Genomic DNA, 12,122 nt, shown 5'->3' with positions numbered 1-12,122 from the left:
TGAAGTGAACTTTGCTGTCATCTCAATGCAACGCGGGTTGGCCCAACTGTATTTAACCTATTTTTGTATTTTTACTTCTCCCTTTCATATTGGCTTTYACCACAGAATGGTGATGTTGGGGACCTAGTCCCTCTTCCTACCTGTCAGCAGCTCTTTTAGGGCTCTTTAAAGTGTCACTGACTTTGAGGCTGCCCCGATACTTTTTGGAACTCTTTCATTCCTCTCCGATTCAATAAAACTCGTAAGTGGCTGATGCTAAAAACTAGTCCAGAGCAGTCAGAGAAGGGTAAATGTTGTATAAGAAGTATAAGAAGCTGCTACCTTAGCTTAGGAAAAGCATCTGGAAAATTTGGGGCAGGTACAGAGTTTTTGCCCTAGATTTGTTTGACTTTTGAGGTTTGAAATTTTACCCTCTCCAGCTTTACCATATAATGCAAAATAGACATCATTTAAGATCCACCTTCATTTCCTGTTTTCATAAACACACTGATATTTCCTTTATTTTTCCTTTTTTTTTTCTTTCTTCACTTCAGCAGCCCACRCAGCTTGTTTGCCCGGTAGGGACTGGGACTTTCACTGCGCCACGTCCAACCTGACCCAAGGGCGCTCGGCCTTTCCAAGGGTTCTGGTGCCTGTGCTTCAGCGCTTACTGTTTATAGAAACAGATTTAATTTTCCCGCAGATTAATTTTAATAAATGTCACGCCTTGGCAGCAGCAGCTAAGGGAGCCTGAGCCTCTCGGGTGAGGAGTGTCCTGACCCTTGGCACTGGTGAGAGCAGCAGTGGTGACCACCCTGCCGTGCAGAGCCTTGAGAAAAGCGGCTCTTTTATATGAAAAGCCTGTGGTGCCGCAGGATTTGCTGTGCTAAGCACTCACAAAAACATAATAATTGCACAAGAATTGTGTTTTGTCCCCAAAAAAAGGTGGTGGAGAGGTGGGTTTCCATCTTGGTCATCCAACAGCGTTTTCTAGTAATGGACCCCATGTGACCAYGGTCCCAGTTGTGGTTCCACAGGATTTATACAGAATGTAACTGCGTTCTCCTCCTGCAGAATATTTGCACTCTCAATCTGGCACTTCCTTGTGCGTCTGAAGAGGTTTAAGTCTTGCAGGTTGGAAGAAGTTGCAACACTGTGAATGCTTGGAGGTTTGCAAAGAAACCTGGAAGTTGTTTTGAAAGACTTTTCCCTGGAATCCTATAAATCTCATCGCTTAGCAAAGCACATGGAGTGCATGTGCACAAAACACCACTTTCCTGCATCCCCTGCCCCCTGCAAGTTGTTATTGCAATTAGAGAAACTTGTGTCATGCTTTTCCTGCTCGCTGGCACACATGAGCGAAGGGTTGGCATTGGGCAGGCCAAACTCTAAGCCAAGCTCTTGAAGAGTCAAACCAAAAAAAGAGCTTCAAAACTCTGCCTTCCTGATGGGCTCATAGTTATGAGCAGTTGCAAATATACAGCTTGGAGATGCACAGACTGATAGAAAACCACCCTGTGCTGGGCTCTCTGCCTTTATGCTGCTCTGCAGCCACCGTTGCCCGTCCTAGCCCCACGGCTGCTGCAATGCACCAAAACTTGGCCCTGCTGGAGGACCACGGGTGCTCTACAAAAAAAKTCTTCCCCTCTAGTTGCTGTTGATAAGTCAGGTTAATTAGCTTAGTTTGTTGCTGATAAGGTAAACGAGGAAGGTGAGTTTGGGAGCCGTGGGGTTACCCGAAGCGAGCGCGGAGCTGGCGCTGAGGCTGGTGCTGAGCGCTGAGCTGAGCCGGGCCTTAAGCCACAGGTTGATGCTTGCCCTTAGGGGCTTGGGTGCAATTCGGTTCCTGTTTAAAGATCAGCCTCTATGTAGCTGCCTRCTCCAGGTCCCTTGGGTGGCCATTTCGTGTAGGTTTCATCGTATTTAAGTTAAAACAAATATGACAGAAAYGCCATAAAGCTACGGCTCTTCACAAATAATCATTTGTAAGAGTTCGGATGCTCGTTCCCCGCAGGGAAACGGCCCAGTATTTTGTTTAGAAAATACCTCATTTGGAAGGGACTGCCCTGAGATGTTCAGCGTGATAAAAATGTTTCTTTTTACAGTGGGAGGCTTTCCTCTTGTTTAAACAGGGCGCAATTCAAAGCAGAGCCCACCGCAGCAGCCTTTCCAGGCAACATTCATCCTGCTTGTTTGCAGCCTTTACCATCTGAAAAGAGGAGAGAGCCTTTGGCATCTTCCCCTGCTCCCCCTGCACCCTTCGGGCATCCTGTTTTAGTCCCATGGCTCCACAAAAGTGGAAATTACCTGAATTTGCTCGACATGATACTAAAAAAAGCCACTTTCTGTTTTTGACTTGTCCATCGCCTTGCAGAAAAGTCGTCCTCGGCGTTTGGAGCGGGAGGGGATTTTTTGTCCCTTCTCTCTTTCTGGTGTGCRCCACKTGGAGGAGAGGCAGTGGGGAGAAAMCTGGAGGCTAAAACAGAGCTTAATGAGAGCAAAACCCACATCAAAGGGTGGCCTAATGGCGAGATAGGGTGCTGACAGTGTCGCGTTCCCAGGGGGGATAGGGATGGCAGCACTTAGATTCCAATTATCTATTCGCTCTCCGCAGGAGATGTTGATTAAAAGGGTCTGAGGTATTAGAGGCTCCTTTGTAGGAGCCACAGAAAAATGGAGATGCTGCCCATTAGCCCCAGACCGAAATGTGTGTGAGCAGGAAACTCYATAGCTCTAACTACCAGCGCGTGCTGCTTCTTAAGGGGTTGTTGAGGTTCATAGTGACCGAGCGTGGAGCTCCTCGCGCCATCCAACTCCTCGTGCCCCGCTCGGCAGCGGCGCAAGGGAGACCTGTCTTGGCGGGCGGCAGCTAAAATGGGGATTTTATGTGAAATTGCGTTGATGAGGACGTGGGATTGCAGGGAGTGCTGTGATGTAGGTCATGCTGTAAAGGAGCGGGAGCCCCCGGGGCAAATTGCTGTCCTTGGGTAGCAATAATACCTTATGTCCGTGCGTTTTGTGTAGGAGAGAGGTTTTGTAAGCTTTTTCTCTCTGAAAATTTGTAAAATACAGGTCTGGAAGGAATCATTTCAGATGAAAACCCCAAATAATGTTGAAGCCCCAAAATACAACCATCCCTATCCTCCTCCCAAGCTTGGCTTTGGGGCAGCACCCTGGGACGTGGCAGCCCTGGTCACTTAAAAAAATGTTTTTGAGCTACCCCTAGTCTAGATACCATTATGTTTTAGGGGGTTGATTTAGATGTGATTTTACTTTGCTTTCCCCAAAGTGTGTGCTGCTTTTTCCCAGAAGTGTTTTGTTTTGTCGTATTGAAGAGGAGCCCTGAGTTGAGGCCTGCGACAGAGCAGAAGGAGCCTCTGAGGGCTCCTGCCATGGAGCTCCGGAATGGAGCCATGTCCTCTTGCTCCTTCCACCCTTCCCCCTGGTGCCGGGGTCCCCCCGTTGAGTGTTGAGTGCGGGAGGTGACGCTGCCGGGCTCGTCCCCACAGACAGGGCGGAACAGCAGCTGCCGAGGAGCGGCCCGGCGCACGGAGCGGCCTGTGGGCGCCGCTGAGGGCGCTGCGGCCGCCACCGCCTGCGGCCTCGTACTGCCGCGGCCGCCTCCTCTGCCCCACTGCCCTTCCCCAAATCGTGCCCACATCCTGGGGTTTCCTTCTGCTGAAGAGCGTTGCCTCCTGTGCTGCTCTCTCTGCATGTCGGAGTGACTGATTTCCCCCATTCCCTTTGCTTCCAGGGAAGTGTGTGGAGCTTGTGGAGCCCTTCACAGTCTAGAATGGCTGGTGATGCCTTCTTGTGATAAAGGTTGACAGATACTCCAGAACTTGAGTTCCCCCCATTTAATGAGGCAGGGAGCCAGTCTGAGGCTTCTTTATCCACTGCCTTACACACGCTGGCTGAAGGCTGAGCAGAAGCACATGCTGGAGCCTATTCTATAATCGTCCTAAATCACAGAAAAAAAAACATGTCTGGAGAGAACGTATTACCCATTCTGTTTGTCAGCTGGTTGCGGGCTCTTAAAATGAATAGAGAATTGAGTTTTTAAAAGAAAATGAATGGATCACTTAACTGCCACGCTGTAAGGTTACGTTTGTTAGGTTAAAGAGGAGGATTTAGTTTAAATATTATGGGGGGCCATTTTTCAAATTTACTGTAGGTTGGTCTTGTAAGCACTTTAACAAAATATTTACATTTTCCGGGCTGCAGGGAAGCTGTGACTCTTATTATTCCAACCAATTCTCCCACCTAGCAGAGACGTGCGGCGAGGAGGGCGCTCGGCAGGGCTGCGTCGCCGGGTTATGGTTAGTGTTTAACAAGTGTAATAGGAGTATAAACATTTTAAACGTCCAGGTCCTTCTCGTTTTCAACTTCTTCCTCCAAGTGGAGTTTCTGCTTAATTATATATATATATACATAAAAATATATATAAATATATATATATGCATATATATGTGGTAACTTTGGTTGCAGGCTTGCAAACCCGTGTGCAATGAAAGCCCAGGCCCTGAACCCACTTACACAGAGCTGCCCCGATGAAAGTGAGAGCAGGGCAAGGTTAGGAGAAACACCATGATGCGGGTGCCTTTTTGCCCTCGAACTCCAGCTTTTCCTTCTCCTTCTGGGTTCGAAACCTGTTTGCTTTGACTTAGCAGAAATGGAGCATCTTTGTGGAAACCTGCAGCCACATTGGTTGAGTCCATTTTGGTGTCTGCAAGCAGGACAGAGAGATGTGTCCCTGTCCCTTTTAAGTGATTCCTTTAAAGCAAACTTGTTTGTTTATGGTCCTTTTAGGGTCMCTGGTGCTGGAGAGGGAGCATCTGCAGCTGAGATTTGTTAGGAGCTCCGGAAACTCATTGCCTCCAATTTGGTTAAAATACAGTGCCAGTTACACTTCTCAGTCATTGCCGTAGCCAGCCGTGATGGGAAGGGTTTGAGCTCTGTGCATGGGTTATTTCTTTTTTGGGAACTCGAGGATGGGATATTTTACCTAGTCCCTGCTTATTTGCAGTCCATGCGCTCTTGAACCGGGACAGGAGGTAGCGAAGCCAGAGCCTGGTTTGCAAGAAAGCAGCTCCTAGGTTGTTTCCAGCCCTTTCCGAAGTTTGTCCATGGAAGGCAATATCCGCTATTGCCTTCCTTGCCAGGGACCCAAGTCCCTCTTCCCGGAACCCTGTCTCACCTCCCAGCTGAGTCACTCAAAGCCACTTCCAGTTGGGTGCCCCTTGGTTTGCCCTCCAGACAACAGATAGGTATTAGGGACTCAAAAAGGGGCAATTCATTGCAAAGGGCTTTGCATTTTAAAGAGGTTTATTTGAAGCAGTCAGGGCTATAAACCCTTTATCAGGAGGCACAATACTCTAATGGCAGCCTAAACCCCTTATTTAAGTGTGCTTAAATGCTGCCCATTAACCCTGCTCTTGGGGCTGTTCAGGAGCAGGATTCCAGTCTCAGAGCTCAGKTTTTTTTTTTTTTTTTTGGGTGGGGAGGAGATAGTTCCTCCTCAGTTCAGATTTTGTGTTACAGGTTCTTTTTGGAACTTTCCCATGAGGGTTTTTCCTTGTTTGTGTTTTGCTTATTCCTTTTTTCTTTACACTTGGGAAGAGATGCTGAGTATCTCTGCCTTAGCTTTTCCTGGAAACCCCAGACAAAATTCCATTTAGACACGTGAGCGGGCAGAAGTGACACTAGTAGCCTGTGGCTGTGGTAAGGATGGCAGGAGCTTTCTCCCCAGGTAAAACCCCAATTCTTGTAGCACATGTGGAGCYTGATGTTCCACTGCGGGACCCTTTGGGCATTGGACACCAGGGGAAGATCTGTGCAGGACTCGGGCTCGGAGTCATAGGGCAGAGGCTGAAGTAAAGACAGGAAGATGAAACTGCATCATTACCTGTTGAGACAAAGTGGATTAATTCATTAAAACAAAACAAAACAAAACAAAACAAAGAAAGACTTTGTGCTGGGGGAAACGGTGAGCTGGGCAGCAGCTCACGTAGCCCCTCAGAGCTCAGGTCTGCAGCCTGAACCAGGGTATTTTTTCCATTGGGGCCCATCCACCATCTCACTGTAGGGCCCTGCAGAGCTGAATCCAACGTCTTCTGCAAAAAAACAGTGTCGTTCCCRAGGAATTGTCACCGATGAGGCTGCTCGTCCAGACAGTGTTGTTCCAGCTTCCGTTGCTCTTTTTGCTGTGTGACTTTTACAGATGACAAAGACCGCGAATGTGGCTTTTATTACTGAGGATATAAATACACAGCCTGGAAGGATTTGTGCGGAAAGTTAAAATTTAATTTCACTGCTGGTAGATTGCCATAATTTAGTTGTCGGCCGTGACTGCTGATTGGTTTTGGAAGCTTTTTTACCTTATTTTAAATTTGGAAGTTAAGAGAGTGGGCTTTTGCTTTTTAGCCTCCTATCAAAAATCCTTTCAGGGAAGCTGCAGTTGCTGTTGTGACAAAATGTGCCTTTTACGGCCCTGTGGCTCCTTCTTTCTGGAATTAGCTGACCTCGTGGTACCGGTGCCAGAAGGCAATCCCTGGCTGGTTGCAAACGTGCGTGTGTCCGGGGAAGCGGAGCTGGGAGGTGCCCAGCCCAGCCCAGCAGTGCGCGTGGGGAGATGGGCTGCCCTCCCCGTTGCCACATCCGAGCAGCAGGAGGGCTTGGGGTCCCGTCAGCACCCTCAGCTCCTTGTTTCTCCTCCATCTCCAGGGCTCGTGCGGTGGGACTGTCCTCAGTGACCTCCAGCATTCCCSGCCCTCCTTGGTTTTCTTGGTTCATCTCTAAAACCTTCTTGGGTGCTGATCTTAAAGTGGAAAGCAAAAGAAATCCCTGGCGGATGCAGAGGAAGGTGTCCAAGCTGTGGCTTCAGATCCTCATAGTCCTAGTGACCTGGGGCTGGTTGGTGGCAATTCCCAGCTGCAGGAATAAAGGGATGCCAGGAGATGAGCAAAACTTGGGTGAATCAGCAGCTGCAGAGGATGAGGGTTTTCTGAGGTGCTTTAGGGGCGTTGGTCCCACCGGTTGCTGTGGGTGTTCTTTCATGTGCACTTTGGTGCCCATAAAAACTGTTGAGAGGAAGACACCTCTGCGTCCACTGCTGCAGCCCTTCCTTGTTGCTTTACAATGTAAAAACCTCCGACTGACGCTTTTGTCTACAAATGGCTCCAGAAACCTGGAAAAAGTTTGAGGGAGAGTGTACTGGTGAGTAGTCTGGGGTGGTTTCAGTACCTAGAGATTCCAGAAATGATAAACAGCTTGTGATGCTTATTGAATTATATTTTTGGAGCAGTGTTCTGGATTCATATCTCAGTCGGCGATGGTAAAGCAAACTCGCAGAGATGAGGCAGTTGGAGGAGGGAGTTCCTCTAGCTTTTCTTGCTGCTCTTTCCTCTTTTCCTCCCTTTTCTAAAGCGGGGTTTTGTTCTGTAGTGCTTCAGCAGCCCTCTTCACAAAATGTTTTGCCAAAGATAGTGTAGGAGAACGTGTATATCGGTGAAACTATTGATCTTTGAACACATTAAGCTTCCTAACGCTGCTGCAGAATAGGTAAGATAGTACATTCATTTTAYAGATGGGCACATGGGTTCATTTGTTTCCCCTTTCTCAGTTTTYCCATGTAATGCTGTGAGTCAATAAGTGCTATTAGCCATGACTCCGGAGCCTATTAAACAAATATCCTTCAGGCACGTGTGCAAGATCATTGCAGAGGTGCGACCAGCCCATCTGTAAGGGGTAGATTCAGCGCTGCTCCCTGTCGGCTGGATGGGAACACTGGCCACTCTTCCTCCTCCTCCTCCTTTTCCTCCTCCTCCTCTTCCTGGACACTTTTGGTGGAGTGTGACTAGGAAGGCTCCATCTCCATCCCCAACTCTGTAGGAGCAAAATGTCAACCAGTTTTCTTCAGGTCAAGAAAGAGTTGGGATTTTGGGGGCTAAAGCTCCCTCATAAGTTTTTACGAATGTCCTTTGGGGATGTTATTGGCCATGTGTTGACATAGACATTCCCAATGAAGGAGTGAAGGGACATGAGGCAGCGCTGTCCCGTTTGGGTTTTCCTTTAGGAAGGGCGCTGCAYGGTGACATACTGTGTGTTTTTGAACTAAAATTTGGAGACAACTCATTTGGCACTGGCGGTAGTTTTTTCGAGTCTGATTTTAATCAGCCAAATAAGTGAAACCAGCTCCTCCCAAGAATCCATCCTAAAACCCAGTTCCTTACCCAGCCTGTTTTCTTTGTGAGCTAGCTCTTTGGCCAGTTTTCCAATGGATTTTTTGTTCCCATGGGAGCAATTCCCGTAGCATAAGTGAACGCCCAAGTGAGCTGAGTCTTACGTAGCGGTTCCTGCCATGAGCCGAGCCTTGCTGTGCGGGATGGTCTAAGGGTGAAGGAGACAGCAGAGAGGGCAGAGCCGTTTGTGACCGCGACTTGTCGTGACCACCACAAATGACCACAGGAGTGACCACTGCTTCCAAGCATGGAGATACCCCGTGCCCATGGACCCTGGTGCTTGGACTGCAGATTGCAGAGCATCGTGCCTGGAGTTCATAAGGAGTATTGGGGTGACGTAGTGCTGGGGCAGACCCGTCCCCAGGGCCGYGGCATAGCCCTTCTCCTGATCCCGTGGGAGATCCTGGATTTTCCGTGCTGCCCACGTGAGATGCAGACACCCTGACGAGGGGGCAGGCCTTGAATCGGGGTCAGTGCCGGTGAGTTTGGGCACATCTGCTGTGAGGATGGGGAGATGGTGGGTCTTAGAAAACATTCACATCGTGGTGCGTAGAAGACCACAAACCATCAGAACTCAGAGCACCTCTTAAACTGCTGCGATTTAAGCTCAAGGGTAGTCCTATCTTCAGTGAGTTTGGGGTTTTAGGAGGCACAAAAAGCTGCACCAAGGATTGAAATCTCCTTTTTTTTTTTTCCCCAAGTATTCCCTATCTCCCAACGGAGAGTCGCTCATGCTCTGTTAGACCTTGCAAAGATGATATATTAGTGTGGAAGGGAGTAAAACTCTCACCATGGATCCCCAAGAAAGCAAGATCCCAATTTTGCACCGCAGCGTCTTTGTAATTTTGGAGCGTTTTATGGGGTAGAAATAACAAATCTGAGCCATTAGATCACAGTTGGAGTGTCTGGTCTCAGCTGGAGCTTTGGGGTAGGCACATGCCAGTCAGACAGTTATTCTTTTAGGAGAATTTTACATTTCTTTGATTTGTGAGGAAATGCTAGTTAATTGGAGAGAAACAGAAAGTGCAACCCTTTCTACAGATATAAAAGTAATATGGTTCAACTGCTTTTGAGGAACAGCTATCATGCATGATTGATGCCCTCCTCTGAGAGTGTTAGGAGTATTACAGCCAATAATCCAACCCTCCTCAGCAACTTCCCTCTGAGAAAGGCAAAAACGAAGAGCCCGAGAGAGGCAAATGTGCCCGCCAAGACCCAAGCTGGTTTTTGGCCTCCTCAGGAGGGTTGGAGTTGTGTCAAGCTGGGCTTTGCGCCCTGCGCCTGTGTTATTTTCTCAGCCTCCAGCCGAGGTGGGTGCGTTTACCAAAGCGGGGCCGCGGGAGCAGCCGTCGCGGTGGGCGCCTGCTCTGCCCCTGTGTTTCGCTGCTCTGACATAGAAGGGCACACGGGACTGCAGAGCCGAGGGCCCGGAGCCCTGTGCTCCCCACGGAGCGGCCCCGGCTCCACGTCCCGCTGCCGCCGGTGGCAACACGGCGCCCAGCTGTACCTGTAGCGTGTTGGTAGCACCGCGTAACGCTGCAGCAAGGCACGGCTGTGCTCAGCGCCCGCTCTGTCACTGCAGATCCATGCGTGGATTTGGAAAGCTGGATGAGATGCTGCATTTCATGAGCACAGTCAATCCAATGCAAGCTTGAGATGGACCTTCAGCGCAATGTGCTCCTTTTGGCTCTAGGGGTTATTTGTCCACCCGCTCTGGTCTGGCAAAGGTGGCAGAACTCCAACACTGGGATTCTTTGCTGAAAAGAAAGCAGCCAGTATGTTAGGGTTAAAGACTTGACCGTGATCAYGGCATACAAAGGCTGCATAGTTTCACAGCAGACAAGATGTGTAAAGCTGAGGGTCATGCAGAGAAATGGGCTGCAAGCACGGGAATTTTCCACCTTGTGTGGACGACTAGAAGTGTGTATTTAGCTGTAGGGGTTATTAAAAGCAATCCGGTTAATGATGTTTTCTTCCCCCAGCACCGCTCTCACGTTATTGCTCTCGGACACATTAATGCTCCTGCCGGCTGCGGCGGTTGCTCTCGGATCCGCTCGTGCAGAGGTCCCTGCGGCAGCAGCAACCGTGTTCCCGGCATGCAGGGGAGCACCGGGCACCTTCCTGCGGGCGGCATGCGGGTGTCGCAGCTTTTGCCACCGGGACAAAATGCTCCTTGTTCATCACAGCTGGATGTTTATTGCGCAGCTAATTGGCAAAGGYTGCGAATGGGCTTCGGCTCACCGAGAGCAGGGCAGGGACGTCCAGCCTGCCCCGAGCTTCGCTCACGTGCGCCAGAAATCAGCAGAAATTAGCGGCGTCCTTGTTTGCTGCTTGCAGCCAGGCCTAAATAGCTGCAGTTTTGCCCAGAAGATAATGACTTTTAGCTTGAGTTTTGTCCCCAGGGCGGCTTCAGTGTGTTACCCTTGCTTAGCCCAGCAGCAGGTTAATGGGAGTGCAGAAAAACTCAGCCATTTCTCAGTAAATTTCAAAAAAACCCTGTTTTCCTGTTGAGGTAGTTTCAAAGTGATTGAACACGTGCTCCTCCTCTTCAGTGCTTCCTCATTTCGTGTCTCATTCTGCTGTATTTTGGTCAAAGGACTCACTGCAAAATGGCAATCGGTTACAAACGGGCTGAGCTACCTGCTCCGAACCCCGTGTGCTTTTTCTGGTGTTCAGAACTCCCAAAGGTGAAAACCAAAGTGCATGAGAAGAGTCTACTGGAAACACCACCTCCGCAAGAAGCTTATTTACCCAAAGAGCTGAAATTCACTTGTTTAACGCTGCAGGGGCAGGAAAGAATCAGCAATTGCAATTGTGTAACCACGTTGCCTTCAGCATTTTTAAAAGCCTTGCATTAGGGTGGAAGTCAAACAGGAACATTTGGGCTGGACGGGGACTTTTGGGTTAAAAAAGAACTGATTTTTTAAAAAAGGGGGATGTTGCAGCGTGTGCCACATGTGGTGTCTGTCTCCGCAGCCCGCTGCTCGCCGTGTGCTTCGCCGCCGCCTGCGGCGYGCCGGGCATCGCTCTGCTGACGCTGGCCGTGAACCCGCTCACGGGCGCGCTGGGCGCCTTCAACATCTTCCTCTACACGTGCTGCTACACRCCGCTGAAGCGCCTGAGCATCACCAACACGTGGGTGGGAGCCGTGGTCGGCGCCATCCCGCCCGTCATGGGCTGGACGGCGGCCACGGGCAGCCTGGACGCCGGTGAGTAACAGCGCGGGCGGCCGCGATGGTCCATGTCCCACGGGTGCCCCAACTCGCCCTCCCAGCGCRCCCCCTTCCTCAGTAACCCATGGTTTTTCTCAGGCCTCCATTTGTAGGACCCAACATTGCTTCAAAATGCAGCGTATTCCACCGTTTGCAACTCGGGTTGCAGCACTGAGCCCATAGGAGCAAGCATAGCCCTGTCGTGCTGCCTTTGGGGACGTTGTAGGGACAAAAACGTTAGCCAGTAAAAAACATACATGTTCTTATTGAATATGTGCTTAGGTCACCTTAGCAAAGCCTGAAAGGGAATCACTATGTTAACCAAAGGGATTGCTGCGAAAGAAAACGGTGAGTGATTTAAGGATCAAGAGCACAACAAGTTAGATGCAACTTGGAGGCAGGAGTTTTCAGCAGGAAAATGCCCAGATGTGTTCACTGCCCTTGTTCCACATGGCAGAAGACATCCTCCGATGAATTTACTGGAGAGTGTCCTAGTCGCGGGCTTTTAAACGCTGAGCTATAAATGCTGCTTTCCCCCAGCCCGCTCCTTGAAAAGCRGACGACGATTCCTATTTTAGTAACTACAAACTGGTTTTACATCCCTCATAAAACTCTGATCTCTTCAGCAGCGAAACACTGACACAATTAGAGCTTGTTTCTCCTGCCAGCTAGAAACTTAAGAATCAAAGTA

The 12,122-nt window shown here is 49.5% G+C and overlaps 1 protein-coding gene across 1 annotated transcript in view; it reads left to right on the top strand.

Moving 5' to 3' along the window:
- Positions 1-12,122, top strand: part of LOC112957657 (protoheme IX farnesyltransferase, mitochondrial) — a 72,271-nt gene that overhangs the window by 47,842 nt on the left and 12,307 nt on the right. Inside the window, exon 5 of the mRNA XM_026051385.1 lies at positions 11,196-11,428. Coding sequence (XP_025907170.1) covers positions 11,196-11,428 — 233 coding nt within the window. The remainder of the gene's footprint in view (positions 1-11,195; positions 11,429-12,122) is intronic.

This window comes from Nothoprocta perdicaria, unplaced genomic scaffold (genome assembly GCF_003342845.1).
Source record: "Nothoprocta perdicaria isolate Ctin4 unplaced genomic scaffold, notPer1 scaffold_75, whole genome shotgun sequence".
Lineage (NCBI taxonomy): Eukaryota > Metazoa > Chordata > Aves > Tinamiformes > Tinamidae > Nothoprocta > Nothoprocta perdicaria.
This window is presented reverse-complemented; position numbering and strand designations above follow the sequence as displayed.